General features: G+C 31.6%; 4 protein-coding genes and 2 long non-coding RNA genes across 6 annotated transcripts in view; 2 read left to right on the plus strand and 4 right to left on the minus strand.

The window, feature by feature from the left end:
- Positions 1–3,005: 3,005 nt before the first annotated feature.
- On the minus strand, positions 3,006–4,175 carry LOC111423560 (testis-specific serine/threonine-protein kinase 3-like). The gene has a single exon (XM_023056815.2). The coding sequence runs from the start codon at positions 4,173–4,175 to the stop codon at positions 3,096–3,098; it is 1,080 nt and encodes a 359-aa protein (XP_022912583.1). The 3' UTR covers positions 3,006–3,095.
- A 93-nt stretch (positions 4,176–4,268) lies between these two features.
- On the minus strand, positions 4,269–10,111 carry LOC111423559 (ER degradation-enhancing alpha-mannosidase-like protein 2). The gene is made up of 5 exons (XM_023056814.2): positions 9,818–10,111; positions 9,470–9,766; positions 9,176–9,419; positions 8,539–9,126; positions 4,269–4,954 (listed from the first exon to the last, which is right to left on the minus strand). The coding sequence occupies exons 1-5, from the start codon at positions 9,907–9,909 to the stop codon at positions 4,280–4,282; spliced, it is 1,896 nt and encodes a 631-aa protein (XP_022912582.2). The 5' UTR covers positions 9,910–10,111; the 3' UTR covers positions 4,269–4,279.
- A 224-nt stretch (positions 10,112–10,335) lies between these two features.
- Positions 10,336–11,892, minus strand: LOC111423561 (N(4)-(Beta-N-acetylglucosaminyl)-L-asparaginase-like). The gene is made up of 6 exons (XM_023056816.2): positions 11,586–11,892; positions 11,381–11,534; positions 11,105–11,330; positions 10,850–11,049; positions 10,693–10,800; positions 10,336–10,642 (listed from the first exon to the last, which is right to left on the minus strand). Exons 1-6 carry the CDS (start codon positions 11,686–11,688, stop codon positions 10,393–10,395), a joined length of 1,041 nt encoding a protein of 346 aa, XP_022912584.2. The 5' UTR covers positions 11,689–11,892; the 3' UTR covers positions 10,336–10,392.
- Positions 11,878–12,210, plus strand: LOC111423562 (uncharacterized). Its single transcript, XR_002707505.2, has 2 exons — positions 11,878–11,961; positions 12,012–12,210. It is a non-coding gene; the product is annotated as an uncharacterized lncRNA (long non-coding RNA).
- A 5,366-nt stretch (positions 12,211–17,576) lies between these two features.
- On the minus strand, positions 17,577–18,223 carry LOC139431806 (uncharacterized). Its single transcript, XR_011641851.1, has 3 exons — positions 17,984–18,223; positions 17,708–17,916; positions 17,577–17,654 (listed from the first exon to the last, which is right to left on the minus strand). It is a non-coding gene; the product is annotated as an uncharacterized lncRNA (long non-coding RNA).
- A 2,712-nt stretch (positions 18,224–20,935) lies between these two features.
- LOC111423558 (peroxidasin homolog) overlaps positions 20,936–22,122 on the plus strand; it is an 84,082-nt gene continuing 82,895 nt past the window's right edge. Inside the window, exon 1 of the mRNA XM_071200067.1 lies at positions 20,936–21,123. The gene's annotated coding sequence lies outside the window, so the exon portion shown is untranslated. The remainder of the gene's footprint in view (positions 21,124–22,122) is intronic.

The following is a 22,122-nucleotide window of genomic DNA, read 5'->3' on the forward strand; positions in this document are numbered from 1 at the left end:
TTTTTTTTCTCTATATTTTTCCAATCCAACCCAACAATTATTATACATCATTTTAAAGAGCAAGCTTTGAGTTTTAATTTAAAATAAGTTTCATTCCTTAATTTCAATAAATACGGCTTACAGGAATTTTTAAATTAGCATCTTTTTAACATTTTTAGGTTATTCGAAAATGTAAGTTTTATTTCAACTTTTTTTTTCTCTATATTTTTCCAATCCAACCCAACAATTATTATACATCATTTTAAAGAGAAAGCTTTGAGCTTTAATTTAAAATAAGTTTCATTCCTTAATTTCAATAAATACGGCTTACAGGAATTTTTAAATTAGCATATTTTTAACATTTTTAGGTTATTCGAAAATGTAAGTTTTGTTTCAAAATTTTTTTTCTCTATATTTTTCCAATCCAACCCAACAATTATTATACATCATTTTAAAGAGCAAGCTTTGAGCTTTAATTTAAAATAAGTTTCATTCCTTAATTTCAATAAATACAGCTTCCAGGAGTTTTTAAATTAGCATCTTTTTTGGCACTCTTAGGTTATACGAAAATGTAAGTTTTGTTTCAACATGTTTTTTGTCAATATTTTTCCAATCCAACCCAACAATTATTATACATCATTTTAAAAAGAAAGCTTTGAGCTTTAATTTAGAATAAGTCTCATTCTTTAATTTCAATAAATACGGCTTCCAGGAATTTTTAAATTAGCATCTTTTTTGACACTTTTAGGTTATACGAAAATGTTAGTTTTAACTCAATACTCTTTTTCTCAATATTTTTTTAATTCAACACATCGATTGTTATACATCGGTTTAAACAGAAAGCTTCAAGCTTCAATTTAAAATAAGTTTTATTTCTCAATTTCAATAAACACGGTTTCCAGGAATTTTTGAATTAGCATCTTTTTTGACACTTAGACTATGCGAAAATAGGGGGATTGCATATTTTGCTAAAATTTTATTCCAAAGGCCTTTACTGAGTGTATTTTGATAGCGTTTTAATTCTGTCTGATTCTGTCACAAACTTTCAAAATGTTTGACTTCTTGGGACACAAAGGGTTAAATAAGTTTTATTTAAACAGTGGTTCATAATTTATTCATTAATTATTAATTTATTTCATTTTCGGCTTGTGAAAACACTAACAGATTCATGACAACGCTCACAAGACATTTCGATTTCAGGTTATAATTATAGAGTTACATCCCTTAGGCCCACTTTTACCACCTCTTGATAAATTTAACCGATAGATAAATTGGCGCTCTTAGCCAATGAGAGCGCTTAAAACCGCTGTAACCATGGTAATTATCTATCGGTTAAATTTATCAAGAGGTGGTAAAAGTGGGCCTTAGAAGAACAGACGTACTTTTTCGACGTGGCTATTTGAATTGTACAGCAGACATATTAAACTAATGCTATCTTTTTCTAACACACATTACTCTCTAGCGGTTTGTGAATTTTAATTTACTACGTATGGCATTTGTAAGAGCGGAAAACGATGATTTACTGCCAGCTCTCGTGGCGTCTACTATATCTTGCATATTTAATGCAGAAGGGATAAATCGTTGGATGTGGGCAATAAACATTGCGCAATTGGCAACAGTAATCTTGTCCATATTATTATGAACGGTGTTCTCTAATTTCTGCATTCGATATTCTGTTTGAGCCAGATGATCCCGGTCAGCACCAGCCAAGATGTTATTTAGCTGTACGGCCATATCTGCTTTTAATGCAGACCACGCTTGTTCAATAGGATTAAACATAGGGTTGTACGGACTTAGTCGTAAAAGTGTGTGGTGTTCAAATTCGTTTTCTGCAAAAACCTCTTCAATAGTAGAGTCGCAAGGAGCATTATCAATAACTAATGCAACTCCAGTTTGGTAAAGGCCTTGCGCTCTTCATAGGCATTGCCTCACAAATTCATTTGCTTCCGGCTTCTTGAAAGAGCCCCGACGTAGTTCGGAATGAATTAGCCCCATGTTTCCAATGCATCCTATTAGACACTGTTGTGCAGCGAGTCCCTTTTTTTGAACGACCCTGAGTCCGCGATATGAACAAATTAAAGTTTGTCTCCTCCATGTATATGATAGGTATATGTTGTGCTTGAAGATCCAATAAATTTTCTACATAAATACTCCTGCCTGTTTTCGTTTGAATACTATTCGCGTTCTCTGGTTCTCTACGAGCAGTCTTCAAAGTAAACATCAATCCATTGAGATGCTGTCGAACGCATTCGTTGGAGACATTGAGTGCAAAATCTTCACGGATTTTTTTCACTCAGTCCTTTAAGAGTAATTTTAGGATTTTCTTCGACTGAACGTTCCATGAATTGACGGTGCTCATCAGTTATTTTAGCTCTACGTTTACCCCCTCGCTGCTTTTCCGGTTGTTCTTGGTTGTTAACCCATCGATACGCGGTTCTTTTTGGCACCTGTAGTACGTTTGCAAGATTACGCCAGTCACGATTGGCATTATACAAAGCGCAAATCTGTGTCCTCAGATTTGCAGCAGCATTTTTCTTTAAATAAGGCATCTCGTGTGAATATAATAGTTTAAATCTCGCAATAAATTACCATAAACTTGACAACAACCGATAAGTTAACAATTGTTTGACACCGATTTATACATTTATTTTTCATGCCATCTTGATATTGTTTGGTGCCAATATGATATGGCCTAATGTCATTTTGATTTTGTTTAATGCCAATTTGCTTTTGATTAGTGCTAAATTTGTTGATTAATGCCAATATGATATTGTTTATTGCCAATTTGATTTTGACTAATGTCATTTTGATTCTGATTAGTGCCAATTTGAGCTTGAAAAGGTATAGAACTAACACAAGATCTAAAACTAGAATCATTCGGGTTTAGCCACCTTGAAAGACATGCGGCTACATCTCATAATGTTAAGCGGATTTAAAAAATGATGTAGCCATAATTTACCCTTAGGTTTTCGAGATATTTACAAAAATGAAAACGACCAAGTTAACCAATAAAAAAATTAAATAAATCGATTCAAATTTGTATTCGTATTAAATGTAAAATTAACATTTTTTTTTTAAGTAAAGAAAAATTATTTAATCCCAATTTAAATATTTAATTATTCCCCAGTTAATAATTGTTTATCAGTTAATCCGTAAGTACTCGTTTTTCTTACATCCCCCCCAATACTAATTTCCTCAATAGATCCTGGTTTTCCTTTTTTAGTTTTCGGTAAAGATGATAATGCTTTAACGCCGGATTCTTGGTGCTTCTTTCTTTCTTCTTGCGCTGCTTGTAACGCTTGCTGTTCGGGGGATGATAACTCCAATAATCTTGGATCCATAGCGATCCACTCGGATGTTAAAACCTGATCAACTCGATATCGTTTATTTATATCGGGCTCGAGTAAACAAGCAGTTAACTTTTTAACTTGATCGCTTAATAAATCAACGACTTTAGCGCGAAATCTCCACCTTTTATTTGTTTGTTGTTCGTATAATCTCTTAATATTTCCGTCATCAAACGGCATTGCTTTATTAAGCATGATATAAAGAATAACCCCCACAGACCATAAATCAGCTATTTTAGGGTGATATGGGATACCACGAAGGATTTCGGGGGCTGCGTAAGATAACGAACCACAATAAGTATCGCTGGTTATTTTTTTACCACTCCCATCAACTACATATCTCGCAAAACCAAAGTCTGCAATTTTAACGTTGTAATTCGATGTAATCAAAGCATTCTCGCATTTTAAATCGCGATGTGCCACATCCATTTCGTGTAAATATTGAATACCCAACGCTAATTGTCTTAGCCATACCCTAGCTTGAGCTTCGGAAATGGCACCCTTCTTTAAAATAAATTCTAATAAATCACCATTTTCCGCAAAACGCATAAAAACGAAATATTTCGATCGACGTTGAAAAATATTTTGTATGTGCACTATATGGGGGTGATTCAATTTTATTAAAATATCTAACTCTCGAGGAAGAAATTTTTTGACAAAATCTTTCGGGGCAACCGATGTATCAACCACTTTACAAGCCAATTGTAAACTTTTATTTTCCTTGGGATTTCTAAAATCGGTCAAATACACTTTTGCGTACGACCCTTCACCTAGTTTTTTTAAAAGCTTGTAACCTTTCGAGGCGAGTGCTAATTCTTCTGATGGGGTGGTGTCTATGTCTTTGGACATGTTTAAATTGAGATTTTACCATAATTTTTCGATTAAAACGTTTTTATTTTCACTGGAATTTTGAGTTGGAATAAATTAAATTTTTATGACAAATATGTCAAAAATTATTTATTAAAAAATTCACCATACAAAGACATTTTTTGGATAAACGGTTGAGCGTTACAACTTAATATTTCATATCTTTCACTCCAAGTGGAGTTAATTGGAAATTTATTATCTTGACGAAATCTCTCCAACATCTTTTGCGGATCAAATTTTTCTTTGAATAAAGGACCAAGTTTTTTTGATTTTTTTTCCTGTAAAGTTTTCGAGACATTTTCTTTTTCAATTAAAACACTATTATTATCCTCAGTTTTTAAAGTAACAATTTCATAACTCCCTACTCCAGTATTTTTTAAATCATCTTCATCTCGATTATTTTCTTTTTTATCAACATTTTCAGGAAATTTTGTTGATCGTCTTTTAACATCCGAGATTGATTCACCACGGAACACATTTCTCTTTGATTTTAACTCGGAGAAATCATAAAGTTTCAATTTGGGGATATCATAACAACAATGCAAAGCGCTCGGATCAATCGGATGAGCTTCCGTGTTAAAGATATAACCCCCGGCGTAAATCACACATTCACCGTTTGGTGTATCGATAATTGTCCCGGATTGGCCTTGATTATGAATGAAATTATCTGGGTCAAAAAGGAGATATAAGTACTTAGTTGTTTCCGCTAAAAAGAAAGATTCCATTCTATCTTCTTTCCGATGATCTCTAACATCTTTAATCTAAAAAAAAATTATTTAAATATACAGCGTAAGCCGGTTATAACGAACTTCCGGTTATAACGAACGAACGAACGTAATAGTCCCGAAAAAATCTTTATTTAACACAATCTAAATAAATTTGACTATAACGAACTAATTATTATTGAAGTGGTTCCGGTTTTAACAAATTACCTGATCGAGTGAATTTATATACGTTGAACTTATATACAATTTGATTCTGCTATTTTTTGAAAGATGGCGCCATAATATTTTTCTTATCTATCGGGGAATCACAGAAAATACTCGAACGTAAGTGTTAAAAAAAATCTGAAAATGTAATCACGATGTAGATAAAGCTTTTAAAATTTTAAACTTAAAAGCAACGGAATTCGGTCAAAAGTTACAAGATGACTTGGAATGTACTCAAAGCTGGACAGAACGATGGAAAGCACGTCATAACGTTTGTAGCGGTATAATAGTTGAGAAATCAGCAGCAGTAGATCCAAAAATCGTCGACAATTGGATACCCTGAAGGTTCCAAACACCATCAAACCTAAATCCAAATTCAAACCAAATTTTTATTCAATTAATCAGTCAATAATGTTCAACTCCTTTTGCCACACAACTAAACAACATGCTTATCTCCAATCCTAAATAACATTTCTGCAATACACAACCCAACCCATCCCTCAACTCTATCTAATCTTAATCCATTCAACTAAATTCCAAGCTTATCATCAATAATAATTTTCTGCCTCACCACAAATCTGAATATAAATGTAGGTCCAATTTACATACAGTTAACCAAATCTTCATCGTACCCTACTCTACTCAGCTTAACACAAACAAAACCTCGTCTCCATTCAAGTCAAATCTCTGTCCAACTTCAATAAAGCTTATTTTCATCTACCTCGACCTCAACCTAATCAAATCCAATCGCAATCTTGGCTAACTCCAAGACAACCCAACATCAAATCTAACTAACCCAACTCAAACCTCATCTCCATCCAACTCTATTTCATCTTAAGTCAATCCATCTCAATCTTTATCCAACTTAATTCCAAGGTCGTCTTCAACAAACCGAACGTATCACAAATAAAACATAGTCTCAATTCAAGTCAATTCAAACAAATATATCAATCGAACACAATTTTAAGTTCATCTCTGTCCAACTCAAAATAAATCTTATCTTCATCTAGTTTGACCTCAACCTTATCCAACCCAATCGCATCTCCAATAACCCTAACACAACTCAACTTCCCCTCAAACTAAGTTAACCGCAAATTCATACCCATCCAATCTAACTCAACCTTAGCATTAAGTACAGTGTGTTAATTAATTATCGTAATCCACGTGACTTGTGTGATATTGGCTGCATATCTCAATATGTTGACAGCTGATCGAACGTTATTGTTGCGATTGTCATACGCTTTGTGAGTTTCCGTATTTTCTTTGTTCTTTAACCGTCTTTTACTTCAACTATCGTTGTGTCTAGTAGTTACTTTCAACATTAATTTCAATCTATGGGTACACTAAAAATTATTTTAAATAAAAGGACAGAAAGTTAGACCTTTTTTGTATTCAAAATATTTTTTTAATTATTAAAATATATCTAAATATATTTTAAACGGCTTTTAAAGTTAATGAATTGTCGCCATCGTTTTTAGGAACTTTCGTCGCGTTGCAATACCAATCTGTGATATTGGTTGCATACTTTATCGGGTACGATAATTAATTAACTGTACATCCACTTCAGCTTACATCAAATTCCAAACTTAAAATCACATGAACTTGCAATTAATCAATAATTTTCGATTAAACAATATCCTTATCAACCTCATTATCATCCAACATCTCTTATATCCAATCCAACTCAACGCATACATCAAGATAGTGCATTACATCGTCTGAAGACGCATGGCTAATCCCAAAAGTTTCTAATTCTAGGTCTAGTGTTAGTTCTAGTTTTGCACTAATAGTATCACTAGACCTAACACAAGATCTAGAACTAGAAACATTCAGGTTTAGCCGTCTTGAGAGACGTGCTGCTAAATCCGAATGTTTCTAGTTCTAGGTCTAGTGTTAGTTCTAGTTTTGCACTAGCACTGTCGCTAGAACTAACACAAGACCTACAACTAGCAACATTGAGGTTTAGCTGACTAAAGAGATGCATAGCTAACCCGAATATTTCTAGTTCTAGGTCTAGTGTTAGTTCTACTTTTGCACTAGCACTGTCACTAGAACTAACACAAGACCTACAACTAGCAACATTGAGGTTTAGCTGTCTTCAGAGATGCATAGCTAAACCCGAATGTTTCTAGTTCTAGGTCTAGTGTTAGTTCTAGTTTTGCACTAGCACTGTCACTAGAACTAACACAAGACCTACAACTAGCAACATTGAGGTTAAGCTGTCTTAAGCGATGCATAGCTAAACCCGAATGTTTCTAGTTCTAGGTCTAGTGTTAGTTCTAGTTTTGCACTATACTTCGTTTTTTTTCTATAATACTTGTCAATGTAAATTTTTTAGGGTTTCTGTTGGTATTATCTTGGACCCTTATAAAATTTACGTTATTTTCCTGATTTTTAGTAACATTTTCAGTAACTAAATAGTTGAGGTTAAAATACTAATAAATTTGTAGATAAATACAATTTTAACGAAGTACATATTTATTGTAAAAACGTGCTAAAAAGTAGTAAATGGCAAACAAACACCCTACAACATTTTTGATGCACCTTTTCTTTTGGAATAACCAAGGAATAACAAAAGCTCAAACGTCAGTGTGACATATCTATTTCAAAACATGATAAAACAAAACTCCCTGTTAATTTTGCCAACTTTACAACAATTTGACAGGTATTATAGAAAAAAAATGCTAAACCCGAATGCTTCTAGGTCTAGTGATAGTGCTAGTGCAAAACTAGAACTAACACCATACCTAGAACTAGATTAGAACTAAATTTTTCGTGGAGTGAATAATAGCGGTGAATAATCATTATTCACGGGTAAACAATTTGACAGGCTAATAACCTTCCGATAATAATTATTTGAAACGTCAAAATTTCAAAAAACCTCAATTTTATTTAATTTTTTAGGACTTTCTAAAGGTTTGACATTAAAAAACCTAAACAAATTTTTGTTCTACTAATTTAAGCATAAATTAATTAATTTTCGTAAAAAAAACATTAAGACATTTAATTTTGACAAATTGTTGTGAAGTTGGTTATAGTTGGTATCATTGAATATGTGTCACATTGACGTTTAAACTTCATTCAAAAACGTATTTAAAAAATAAATTTATGGAATTTATTAAATAATTTTGTTAATGTGTATATTGAAAGGATGGTTTGCAACAAATCCTCAAATTCAAACCAAAATTACCAAGTTTTTTAAATAACTTGTTACCTTTATTTCTTTTAATTTCCTCCCAAATTGTTTAATTTTATTCAATTTAATAACGATTATTGTCAATTTAATTTAAATAAATTTAATTAATGATTTTTTAAATTATTGCCTATAACGAACCGATTTTGAGATTCATTGAGGGTTCGTTATATCCGGACTATACTGTATTTAAATATATTAACATCAATAAAAATTTTCTTACCGTCGCATATCCACAAGGAGTTTTAGCACTATACTGAATACTTCTCAAAATATCAACCCCAACCTCAAGAAGATAAGGATCTCCTGTTGCTCTATAAAGATACATAACAGATTCAATTAATTCAGGCCTTAATGGGTAATTTTCCCGATTAGCGCCCGCTTCCATTTGCAAAATGTTATAAAATTCAGGTGTGAACCCATATTGTTGCCAAACTTGATGATAATTATGCAAAGTTCTCATCGCAGAGGACGTCTCCCCTATTAAACTAAGCACCCCGGGCCAATAAGCCTCCAAAGATTGAAAAACGGGTATAGTAACCTGCCCCTTTGTCATCGACACCCACAAATACCAATCATCCCGTTTTAAATATTTATCGATTCCTTTTCGTGCTTCATAAAACATCTCTAATAATTCGGGTTTTTGCAACAAAATCGATCCTTTAACTAAATATTCAAAATATGAATCCACCCCAGAACCTATCCCAGAATCTTGAGCCGTCCAGCGACCAGTTGCCACATCAATATGATTTCCAAACAAACCTAATTGCGATTGATGATGATATAAAGCGTTTAAAGCGTTTGTTGCGACCTAAATCTTAGTTATTAAAACAATATCTAATATAAATCATTAATTTTACTTCTTCGTAAAGCGGATCTCCCGTTAATCGACTCAAAGTACCAAATTCCAAAATAAACGTCCCAATTCCAGCAGTACAAGTAACCGTTGTTTCCCCGGGTGGAATTCCACTTCTCAAATTAATTGTACCGTAAGGCATTCCTGTTGGTGTATCAAACGCTACAATAAGCCTTTTTGCAACATCTTCGGCTAATCGCAAAAGGGGACCATTACAAGGCCATCCAGGTTCAAGTTTAGCACCTGCTCTATTTAAAACGATTTTAGAAAGTATTTAATTTAAAACCGTTGATCATACTTATGTGATAATAAATGGGCGCTGAGTAATCCTCCAATTATACGTATATTTGTCTCAAAAACCGAGACGTTTATGTTTGAATCAAAGTTTTCTTTAGCTGTTAAGATTTCAGCAACACGTTGAAATTCCGTATAATTACCCATAATTGCTAAAGTATCTAATGCGTCTATTAACGTTAAAGAGTAACTGCCGTACGTATCTATTCCATCACACGATAAAGGTCTTAATTCATCGTATGGATAAGCATATTTTAAATAACTATCGTAAGCGTGGTAAAACATACCTCTTACTTCTTCTCTAAAATAAAGGAAGATAATTAAACAGGGTTTAAACAAGACTTTAATTTACCTAAACTTTATAATATCTTCTTTGGTGTAGCTATTTAATCCATTACAATAATTACAAAGAGTTAATAAAATGATTGTTAACCACATTTTCATAATTGTGACACATAAACGTCAAAATTGAGGTTATGTAAAATTAATGATTATGTTTAAATAACTCGATTAATTATATTTTATACATATAATAACTATTTTTGTAATGTTTTGATGAAGTTGATCAAATAATAAAGTTGATTAAATAAAATAAAAAATATGTTAAGTTAGGTTAGGTTTATATTTGACGTGTCAAAACTTTATTAAAAGAATTTAATATAAAAATTATCTTATAAATTAAACAATTCTTGTTTATTTTTTATTTTAAATAATTATCTTTCTAATTTTATAGTTTAATTAAATATTTAATTGTAAATGTATTTTTTTCATAACAAAAATTAAAAATACCTTTGATGTTAAGTTAGTCACATTAGTTTTAAAAGTTTAGGTTGGTAGGAAGGAGAGGTTAGGTCAGAGAAAAATGACATGTAAGAAGTAATGAATGTTGTTTATTTAATAAAAGTATATTTTAATATTAAACGGAGTTTAATATAACAATTTATTTAAGTTATTAACACAAGCAACTTTAAATATTTGTGGTTTTTTCAAAGATTCGCTCATAACCGCAAAAGGAAACTCATCCATCCCATTACAAGAAGCCCCAAATTCTCCGTTTTTATTCACCGCTATTACTGCACCCGAAAAACTGGGGTAATGCTTAGTCATTCTTAATATAGCTTGATTTGAAGCATCTTCCGGGGTTGCTCCACGTCTCATCGCTTCAACTGCCAAAAGACTACCAAAAAAAATTTTATTAACATAAAAATAATTTATTATTTAATATACCTTGGTAAAAATCGAATCATCGTGTCCCCATCTCCAGTTGCAGCAGCCCCACCCACTTCGCTATCAGCGTAAGCCCCAGCGCCAGGAATTGGCGAATCCCCAACTCTCCTAAAACCACACAAAATTTGTTTTTGTTTATATTAATGAATTATTTTACCCTGCTATTTTATGTCTTAACCCATTTGTAGAAGTTCCTGCAATTATATCACCATTATGGTCAACAAGAACCATCCCAATTGTATCATGAGTTAACCGCACATCAATTTCAGAGTTTCCTATGTGACTTTCATAATTAACATTATTTTCATTAATGGGATTATATGGCCCACAAGAACTTGATGGATTTGGCTCAACATTCTTTTAAAAAGAATTAAATTAATTTAAATCTAATCAATTTTAGCTAAATTATTACAATCCAATAATTTGGTTGGCAATTCCCATTTTTCCAATCATCCCACACTCCAATCGAAGTATTAGTAGATAAACTTTCTTCTTTAAACCCCATGGCTTTTGCAAATTCCGTAGCTTGGTCGCCAACTAACATTGAGTGTTTGGTGTGTTTTAAGACATGTTTAGCTACGGAAACGACGTTTTTTATGCGTCTAAGCCCCGCGACAGCTCCAACGTTCATTGTACGCCTAAAATTAATACAATCGCAGCCTTATAAGTGATTATTTCACCAAGTTACCCATCAAAAATTAACGCATCTAAAGTGGTTTCACCGTTCTCATCAGGACTCCCACCGAATCCAACGGTAGAGTCGCATTGTTCACGTTCGCAATATGAACAACCGGCTTCTAAAGCTTCGATACCATCGTAGCCTTTATTTAATAAATCCCAAGCTGAAATTAAAAGATATAAATAAAAAATATTTTTTTTTAAATTAAACTAACCTATTTGACATGGCTCTAAAGAAAATCCCCAAGTTCCAATCACAATGGGATATTCGCTTAAAGAAACTTTAATTATACACAAAAGAATCAAAAATTTAAACATTTTTGTTGTTAAATTTAAATCTATCGCGTAATAAAAGTTAATATTATCAATTTAATTTTATTTTAGGTTATGTGAGGTTATGTTAACATAATAAAATTATTATTTTCACCCGCACAACTTTCGAAGATCTAATAAAGGAGCATCAAAGATAGGTTAATGTTCACTATTATAGATAAAGCTGAGGAAAATAACGACGAAGTCGTTAAGATAAACGATTCCTGATTATACGATGATAAGGAAGCAATCGGAGAATTTTTATTTAGTACTTAGCAGGTATTATCAATTGTGAATTAACGAATTTCAATGTTATATTATAATTTTAGACAATGCAGTTAAAAAGATATAATTATAACATTTAATAAATATTTATGAATTATACTGTAGGATAAAATTTGCAAAATCTCTAAGAAAACATATAATAAGGTTTTTAAGATGAAGAAATTAGAGTAATCTTCATTTCTAAGCGAAATATGTACTATTAATTCCTTTAGAAGTCTTTTGAAAATATAGCACTACATTTTTTCGGCGCTTTGTTGCTAAAATAAAGAAATGAGTCAACTTAACCCAACCCCCAAACAACTCAGCTTGAACTAATCGTTATTAAAGTAGATATGTGGCCAGATTGGGGCATAACTACATAGAAATTTAATCCCAAACAAGTTAATGAATCCCTAAAGCGACTCGAGTACAGAATAACAACCACCAAGTAACTCAACTCTAAAGCAAATTTATATAACTAAGATTACAAAGTAAGCTGAATGAACCTCAATGATTCTCAAGTTAAAAGTAACTCGCAAAGTAATCCAACTTTAAAGCAAGGCTAAAAACAGGTCAATACAACCACAAAATAGCTTAACCCCAAAGCAAGTAAGTCAATGATTTAATATCAAAACAAAAGGATGTAAAGTTTAGGAGTCTGATGATCTATATCCGATAAAGCTAAAGTGGGCAAAGAGAGATTGGAAGACAATTTTTGATTTTCAATTTATGTTTTTAACAATTAAAGCAGTTTCATCATTGATTATACTACTCCAGATTGCTAACTATATGTATAAAATCGGCAACTGTATATGTTGGGTTGCATCACGCACTGTTTATTCTCAAAAAGAGAATAAATGTAGATAAGTGAGATAGAGTCATAATAAGAAAAGAGACGATCTGAAAAAGTTTTCTTCATCTCTCTCATTATCCGAGGAATAAAATGCTTTCACTTTGCTCAAGGGTTTAATGTTTAAGGATCGATAGCTAACAATCGTTACTATTTAAAATTCTCCTAAGAAAGAATCTTAAAAACGCACCAAAATGAAGTAGGACTAATAAACATTTTACTGAAGGAAATAATAACAATCTTTAAATGTGGAAATGTCTGTTAGTGTATCTTGTTTAGTGATTTGATGGCGTGAATTGGCGCACGCATCTATTAAAGAAAAAAAAATTAAATAAAATAAAAGTTATGTAAAGCAAACGCTAGGGCCTCCGTGCCTAACCGTGGGATCAACTATTGAAACAAATTATGAAAGAAATAAATAAATATAATCTATTTAAATAAATTAAAGAAAAAATACAATATTTAATGCATATATTCGAACATAGACGCTACAATACTAATTATTATAAATTATCTTATCGCATATACTCTAATAACGACTACTTACATAAACTAATTTAGGTACTAAAAAAAATATGTCAATGGTTGAACAAATGGTTAAACATTGACATGTTTTTCCAATTTAATGTTTGAATTCAATTTGTATTATATCACAATGTAATTATTGTTAAATTGACGCACTCTATGCTTTTTTGTAAAATGGAGAAATAAAATATTATTATTAAAATATTAAAAATATTATTCCTTGTGGAAAATATATTGAATACTTCCATATCTTGCGCTAGTGTAGCATATGTACATATGAATAGAACATTCGTGCAAAATTATTTAATATTAAAATAGTATTATTTAAGTGTTTGCCGAACCTATCCTTTGATATCGACTCCTTCCGCTGACAGAATGAGAGTCATTCGGCTTGGGCATACAGCATATCAATCCTATTATTCCACGTGGAAAATAATCATGATGCAGATATACCCACTTCATAGGCATGCTGGAGGGTTTGTAAGCCTCGCTAACGACAATGCCTCCATGAAAGTACTTCCTCTCATTGAGATCAGAGATCATGGTTATTTTCCACGTGGAATAATAGGATTGATATGTAGTATGCGCAAGCTGAATGAGTCTCATTCTATCAGCAGAGGGAGTCTGTACCAAAGGATAGGTTAGGCATACACTTAAATAATACTATTTTAATATCAAATTATTTTGCATGATTATTTTATTTACATATACATATGGAAAACTAGCAGATTCAGATATGGAAGTGTTCAATATACTTTACACATAATTATTCAGCCAGGCGCAAGCTTTCGTTTGAGATATAGAACATTAAAATCGGTCAAACCGTTCTTTAGTTATACCGAATTTAATCAAAATTATTTTTGTTCTAACTAGGGGCCAGACTTCCAGTCGATAGATATGTGGAGTCATTTAAATAGTAGGTTAGGCAAACACTTAAATAATAGTATTTTAATATCTATATAATATATATATATATATATGCAATTTTTATTATAATTCCTCGTGGAAAATATATTGAATAATTCTATATCTTGAGCCAGTGTACCATATGTACATATAAATAGAAAATTCGTGCAAAATAACTTAATATTAAAATAGTATTATTTAAGTGTTTGCCGAACCCATCCTTTGATATCGACTCCTTCCGCTGACAGAATGAGAGTCATTCAGCTTGGGCATACAGCATATCAATCCTATTATTCCACGTGGAAAATAACCATGATGCAACTATACCCACTTCATAGGCATGCTGGAGGGTTTGTAAGCCTCGCTAACGACAATGCCTCCATGAAAGTACTTACTCTCATTGAGATCAGAGCATTATGGTTATTTTCCACGTGGAATAATAGGATTGATATGTAGTATGCGCAAGCTGAATGAGTCTCATTCTATCAGCGGGGGAGTCCATATCAAAGGATAGGTTAGGCAAACACTTAAATAATACTATTTTAATATCAAATTATTTTGCATGATTATTCTATTTACATATACATATGGAAAACTAGCAGATTCAGATATGGAAGTGTTCAATATGCTTTACACATAATTATTCAGCCAGACGCAAGCTTTCGTTTGAGATATACAGGGTGTTTCGGTGACTCGGGGAACAAATGTAACCACATGTACTAGAGTGAAAATGATGACAATTCATGTAAAAAAAAATTAGTAAAAGTCCTCAAATTGCAAAGATACAGGCCATCAAAGTAAGGAAATTTTAACACATTTTTCTAAATATCTTAAACACTATTTATGGTAAAGTGTTGAAATTTGGTACAGTGTGAACTAATACCACGTAAAATCGTTAGGCAATTTTTGAGTTGCATTGGTAGGCGGGAACAATGCTATACAGGTGTTCCTAAAGATTGTTTGCTCAGAACTTTTTTATTCTATCATAACCCTACATTTATTTTTGCAGTTTCTAATAGTAAATTTAGTTTAGAAACTTTTATCACTCTTAGAGAATATTGATAAAAACCACCGTTTTCGTTTTAAATGCAAAAATGTTAGGCTCCGAATTCAATAACACTAAAAAAAATAAATAAATAAATAATCTGAATTGGCAATGACAAGTGAAAATCGAACTGAACAGTCATAACTATTATGTATGCAACATGTCCAAGTGTAGATTTAGCTAAATCTTTAACAACATTTATTTTAGTTGGTTTAATAAAAGAATCCAAAAACAATAAATTTAAAAATGTGTTAAAATTTCTTAACTTTGATGGCCTGTATCTTTGAAATTTGAAGACTTTTACTAATTTTTTTTTACATGAATCGTCGTCATTTTCACTGTAGTATATGTGGTTAACTTTGTTCCCCGAGTCACCGAAACACCCTGTAGAACATTGAAATCGGTCAAACCGTTCTTTTTTTATAGCGAATTTAATCAAAATTATTTTTTTTCTAACTAGGGGCCAGACTTCCAGTCGATAGATACGTGGAGTCATTTAAATGGTAGGTTAGGCAAACACTTAAATAATAGTATTTTAATATCAAATTATTTTGCACGAATATTTTAGTTATACGTATATATGCAATTTTTATTATAATTCCTCGTGGAAAATATATTGAATAATTCTATATCTTGAGCCAGTGTACCATATGTACAGCTCTGTTCAGATTTAATGCGAATCGTCCGCTGTTAGCTCCGACATGACGCTGGTACTGGAAGAAGTTACCCTCTTCCTTAACCCAGGTAAAACCGTCCCAGTTTGATGTGGGCGGAAGAATGGATCACCCTTTTTTTAAATGCGTTAATTTTATTTTATTTTAAATCTTTTTTGATATTTTTGAGAACAACAAATACACGATTTTTTATATGATCCTCTAAGAAATGATTTTAGAGTATTTCTATAAACACAACGTCAGATAAAAATCTCAGTAATATAATGAATATAATACAAAACTTATAAATAAAGCTTTATGAAACTCTCCTTCAAATGACATACAAGGATGCATGCGAAAGAGCAGTAAATTCGATGTCTAGCAGATTGCAATGTTGCATGGAGAACAATGGGTATTATACAAAATACTGATAATATTTGATGGTATAATGGACCTTATAAAATTCTCCCCAATTAAATTATTATAATATTTATTATATTTTATATGTATAATAATATATTATATTTTTTGTTATACTATAGGAGCATTATATTTTATTATATTGATTTTTGATTTTATTATTTTAAAATGGTTATCGATATATTTCAATATATAGTTTATATATAACTTACTATCAATATATAATTTTTATTCTTTATGAGGTTCGACTTATCGTTCCACTATATTACCAAAGTTGTGTAAAGTAAATGGATTGTTTATACTTATTTATTTTCTTAATTTTTCTTTGTGATTCAGTCATCTTGACCATAAATCACATCACCCCGCTTGCCTGTTCGGAACTTTTACAACTTTCACTACAGAGCAGGTAAAACTTGGATTGCATGCCTCGTGAACGTAGGTCGTTTCTAGTACAATTTTATGTCTCTACGAGCGGCTCTTTTCGCATTATATCTGAACAGAACTGTACATATAAATAGAAAATTAGTGCAAAATAACTTAATATTAAAATAGTATTATTTAAGTGTTTGCCGAACCTATCCTTTGATATCGACTCCTTCCGCTGACAGAATAAGAGTCATTCGGCTTGGGCATACAGCATATCAATCCTATTATTCCACGTGGAAAATAACCATGATGCAACTATACCCACTTCATAGGCATGCTGGAGGGTTTGTAAGCCTCGCTAACGACAATGCCTCCATGAAAGTACTAACTCTCATTGAGATCAGAGGATCATGGTTATTTTCCACGTGGAATAATAGGATTGATATGTAGTATGCGCAAGGTGAATGACTCTCATTCTATCAGCAGAGGGAGTCCGTACCAAAGGATAGGTTAGGCATACACTTAAATAATACTATTTTAATATCAAATTATTTTGCATGATTATTCTATGTATATGTATATATGGAAAACTAGCAGCTTCAGATATGGAAATAGCCAATGTTCCACATTGGAGCACCAGACTCATCCGCGAGTCCATCGAAATAGAGAAGAACGGTACCTTCAACAAGAGAGATGATGTCAGCCACTGGGAAAACGGTCCTACACCGTCCCCGATCCGGAGCAGCCTTCCTGAGGGAGGGGATTTTGGGCAGACCATAGAGTTTGGGGCACCTGCTTGATTTTTCCCGAGGGATTAAGGTTTTCTTGATCTCGGGGCCTATTGGAGATGCCTCTATTATCGATTTGGTAGTTTTTTTCCAGGTAGGTTGTATGGTTTTTTACTGCTAACAAAAATTCTTCTTCAGTTCTTCTTCAGGCAGGACTAAGGAACATTCAGATATAACAAAAACACAGATAAAAAATATATATAATTACCGTTGGTGTAGGAGCATCGAGAGTGATTGTTTCAGAGTATTTCTTCAAAAAGATTCCGTTTACGAAAAATTCAAATGTAAAAAAACTTGAAGAGTAAATTGAAAAATCCAAAAAAATTAAAATGGCGTTTTTCTATTCATCGTAAATCTCGTTTTTCAAAGTGTTTAAAAATAAATGTTAAAAATTAACGACAAAACAAATTACCAAACCTGTAGAGAAAGAACCATAATAACTAAATATAAGAAATCAAAAAAGAAAGAAAATTTTTAAACTTACAATTAACACGTTAAAATTTCCTTTAAAATTAAATAACTTGAGTCAACATGATGAGGGATGAAATTGGACTGAAGGTCATAAGGAACGTTCGCCAGATGATAAAGGTGAAAGTGTGAGGGAAAACGAGTGGGAATAAGAACGTCAACATAAAATCTTTCCATACTAAATTAATTCTTCGCATCATTAAAAATCTGAAACATAAAATTAAAATAGAAAATCGTATTGTTACCATGGGAGACAAAAATGCGAAAGACATTAACTTTTTTCAAAGAAAATAACATTTTAAAAATTAAGAATAATTTTATCTTTGTTTGTTTATTTATTTATCTTTATCTCTCTAGCTCGACCTCTAGCTCTTCCAGGGATGCGTTCTTCTTCCGAAAGGTTTTCTTCTTAGAAGAAACAACATATGCTTGTATAAAGCTAGATCTACACGATACGCGAACTGGTTCGCCACTTCATTGAAGTATCTCTAGCCAAGTACCCCTACCTCAAGTACCTTTATCACTACCTCAAGTATCTCTATCTGAAGTACCTCTACCTCAAGTACTATAATAAATGTTTCAATATTTTATTTAGGAATGACTTTAATGGAAATTCTCTACTCTCCGCTCAAGCTCTACTTTTTAATATATTTTGTTTCCATGCCTTTTAACCCCTTGTCTAATTACTATATTATTTCAAAATATTAATAAAAGATAAAGCTTGTTTACAATTAAAGACCAATAATTTTAGGTTTAATAACTAGTTTTAAATAATAATTATAGATATTTAAAGCAAATAAACTAAAATAAACTCTACATAACTTAAAACCAGATAGAACAACTCTTAAAATTGTTCAAAGTATTGAAAAAATTTCTCTAAAAATTAATATTATTTTTTAATGAAAATAAACTGGTAGAAACAACCGGTTTTTACGGAAAACGTATAATGTTTTCATACAATAAAATTTTATTTATTAATTAAAAAAGAAATACTAAACAATTTTTATTATTAGTACAAGAAAATATAAGAGGGGGAATATAAATCAAAAATAGTGCTGCCATCTCTTAATCATATCCATTATTATTATAAAATCCACCAGCGCCCCCATAGCGGACAAATCCAAAAATAACACTTTATGCGTTACCAATTTTTACGTAGCGATTAGCAGTCTGATATAAAATAGTCAATGATATAGGTATTAATAAAATGATAAAAAGGCACGAAAAGTAGAAAATCAAACGTTAAATCATCACAATACAGGCAACCAATCTAACAAATGATATGAACGCCGAAATTTGTTGGAATTTTTACTTTACCCTTATCCCGTTATTAACAATATTATGTTTATTAGGAATTTTTAAATAAATTTATTAATTTGTTAATATAAGTATCAATTTAATTGTAAAAAAGCATGAAAAGTAAATAATCAAACGCTAAATCTTCACAATATAGGCAACCACTTTAATAAGTAATATAACTTAAATTTGTTTGAATTTTTACTTCATCTTATATACATACAATATATAGTGTTTTATATAATAATATATATAACTTTAAAGTAGTGCTAAAATCTATTTTATATTATCTAGACCATTAAAACATTTAAAATTATTTTGATTTTTCAAGGTCACGTATGGAATGTGAAGTCATAACTGTCACTCTTTGTTCGGTTATTAACAATATTATATTTACAATAAACTAAGTAAGTACTAATATTTAAATAAACTTATTAATTTGTTAATATAGGTACTAATAAAATGGTAAAAAGGTATGAAAAGTAGAAAATCAAACGTTAAATCTTTGCAGTATAGGCAACCAACCTAACAAGTGATGTGACAACTTAAATGTTTAACAATTTTTTAACAACTAGAAAGAAAAGTTAATTTCCGACTTAAAAATGAATTAGATAGCACAAAGAACAGTCACAAAATGGTTTTGATGAATACTAAATTATCATTAATACAAAGTCTTGTAAAGCAATTTATTTGGAACAAGGTCTGGGTTTCATGTATATGCGCGCCATCTAAAATTAAACGGTTGAACTATATAAGTAGTTTGAAATAACTTTTAATATTATTTTTAAAAAATTTCTCCGTTAATAACTAATAAATTAATTAATGACAATTACACAATTTGTAAATATAAAAGTGATTATTTATTATTTTTGTTGAAATAGAAGAATTTACTAACTATTTTTACAAATTCAATTTAGAGATGGCGCTCGTTAACTTAAAATTGAAAGTTTATCAAAGCGCCAAAATTCAAGCTTTTTAAATTTGAGGTACTTTTTAAAGTTGTATTAAGTTAATTGTTTGTGTAATGTATTGAAATATGATTTTGCTTCGACTTCTATTAAATTATTTGTTTAAGTATGAATAATGTATTTGTTTTAAAACGTTCTTAAGTACACAAAAAGGGGTATAATTTAGTTCGTGGGGGTTCTCGTGCGGTGTAATAACGGCGGACAGAAATTATATGCTGGCAAACGTGGACCGGATCGGTCTCGTCTATCAAATTATCATATCGGAGCCATAAATAATTTCGATAGCATCGGCAGTAGGCCGGCGGATGTCTGCTTTCATGACAAATGATGGTGGTCCGGCTGATGATATGGAAAATAAAAGCCTCTGTTTTGTTCGAATAAATCCTCTCCACTCTATACGCCTATAGACATCACAAATCATTTATTAGATATGGATTTATTACTTTAAAATTTATGTTTATTTTGAAAGGGAAGTTTAAAAAGTAATTTTGGCGGAGGAGCCGGGTTTTAAATAAAAATTATTTAAAAGTTTTATTAAAATTGTTTCAAAACTTATTAAATATTCATTAAATTTGTAACATGTATAGTTTTTCTTCGTAAATTTTCGGTTGAGCGTCGTCGGTTCTCGGCAAAATAGCGCGCCCTTCAAATCGAGGCAATGCACAACGCTTGCTCAGTTTTCAACTACCACCAGGAGTCGCGGCATCAGCATCGTTCCTAAACCGACAAAACGGCACCCCATACGCGTGTCCCTCGACGCGAACGAATTGTTATCTACCTTGTTTCTGATACTTTTTGTTCGGACGCAGTGACACGCGAGTGAACAATACAATTTTTCTTGTTTTCTTTTGCTTGCTTCTCGGCAATCCAAACCGAAAAAAATGAGAAACACGTAAGTAAAAAAAACCAAAAAAAATAAATTAAAAAGTGAGTTTTTAACGATTATTTATGTGTTCGGTGTTAAACAAGTCGGAAAGATTTATTATTGCAACTTTATTTTTGATGGGGGGTAAAATATTAATCGAATTTGTGTAATGTTTATGTTATGTGTCTATTAATTTGATTATTTATAAATTTATGGTACAGGATTTATTTACATACAAAACGAATTAATTGCGCCGTTTTGGATATAACGTTGTGGTTTAATTTATCAATTAAACTACAAACACTAATTTATTTATTACTACGAATTTCGCCGATTAAAAAAAATCAATCCAACATTAAACTGATTATTTTTTTATTTTAATTCATTAATTCAAAATTGATTTTTTTTTAATTCTAAAAATATATATAAATATATATGTATATAAGGCTTCTTTATAAGCGCATTTAGTGCGCCCTTAATACGACTTAATACTAACGAGATCCAAAACAAAGTGAATTTAACGGACGAACGAGTGCCCCCTCGAGGGGAGGTAACTGTATCTGCACCCCGGGTGTACTCCCCCGGAATTGGCTGACGGCAAATTGAATAACAATCGGCGAAATCGTTGAACGTCGATCTCGTTGATTGCGATCCGCCGACTCGGATACAAACAGACGTGATTGCTGCCGCTTCTAGTGAATGGGGCGCCCTTCTCTTTCACTCTCTCCCCGTTTAGAGTTTCCTTTTAATCGGTGCTCTTCACGAAACCACCAGCATCCCGCTAAAAACGAATGCTAAGACTTTAATGTCCGAGGCCATACCAACACTTTAAGGGTTCTTTTTTTCGAGCGCTTCTTTTTTTTTTGTTTTTGGAAAAGAAAAAGAGGAAAGATGAGGTTATTCTTTAAAGTGGAAGAGTTTCTTTAGCACGATTTTACCCGCTTCTTTTTGTTTGTGAGATCGTTTAAACGTAGAATAAAACGTTTATATTTTATTTTCAACTTGTTTGAATGTTTTCGATTTTGT

This window comes from Onthophagus taurus, chromosome 11, assembly GCF_036711975.1.
Source record: "Onthophagus taurus isolate NC chromosome 11, IU_Otau_3.0, whole genome shotgun sequence".
In the NCBI taxonomy this organism is placed as follows: Eukaryota; Metazoa; Arthropoda; class Insecta; order Coleoptera; family Scarabaeidae; genus Onthophagus; species Onthophagus taurus.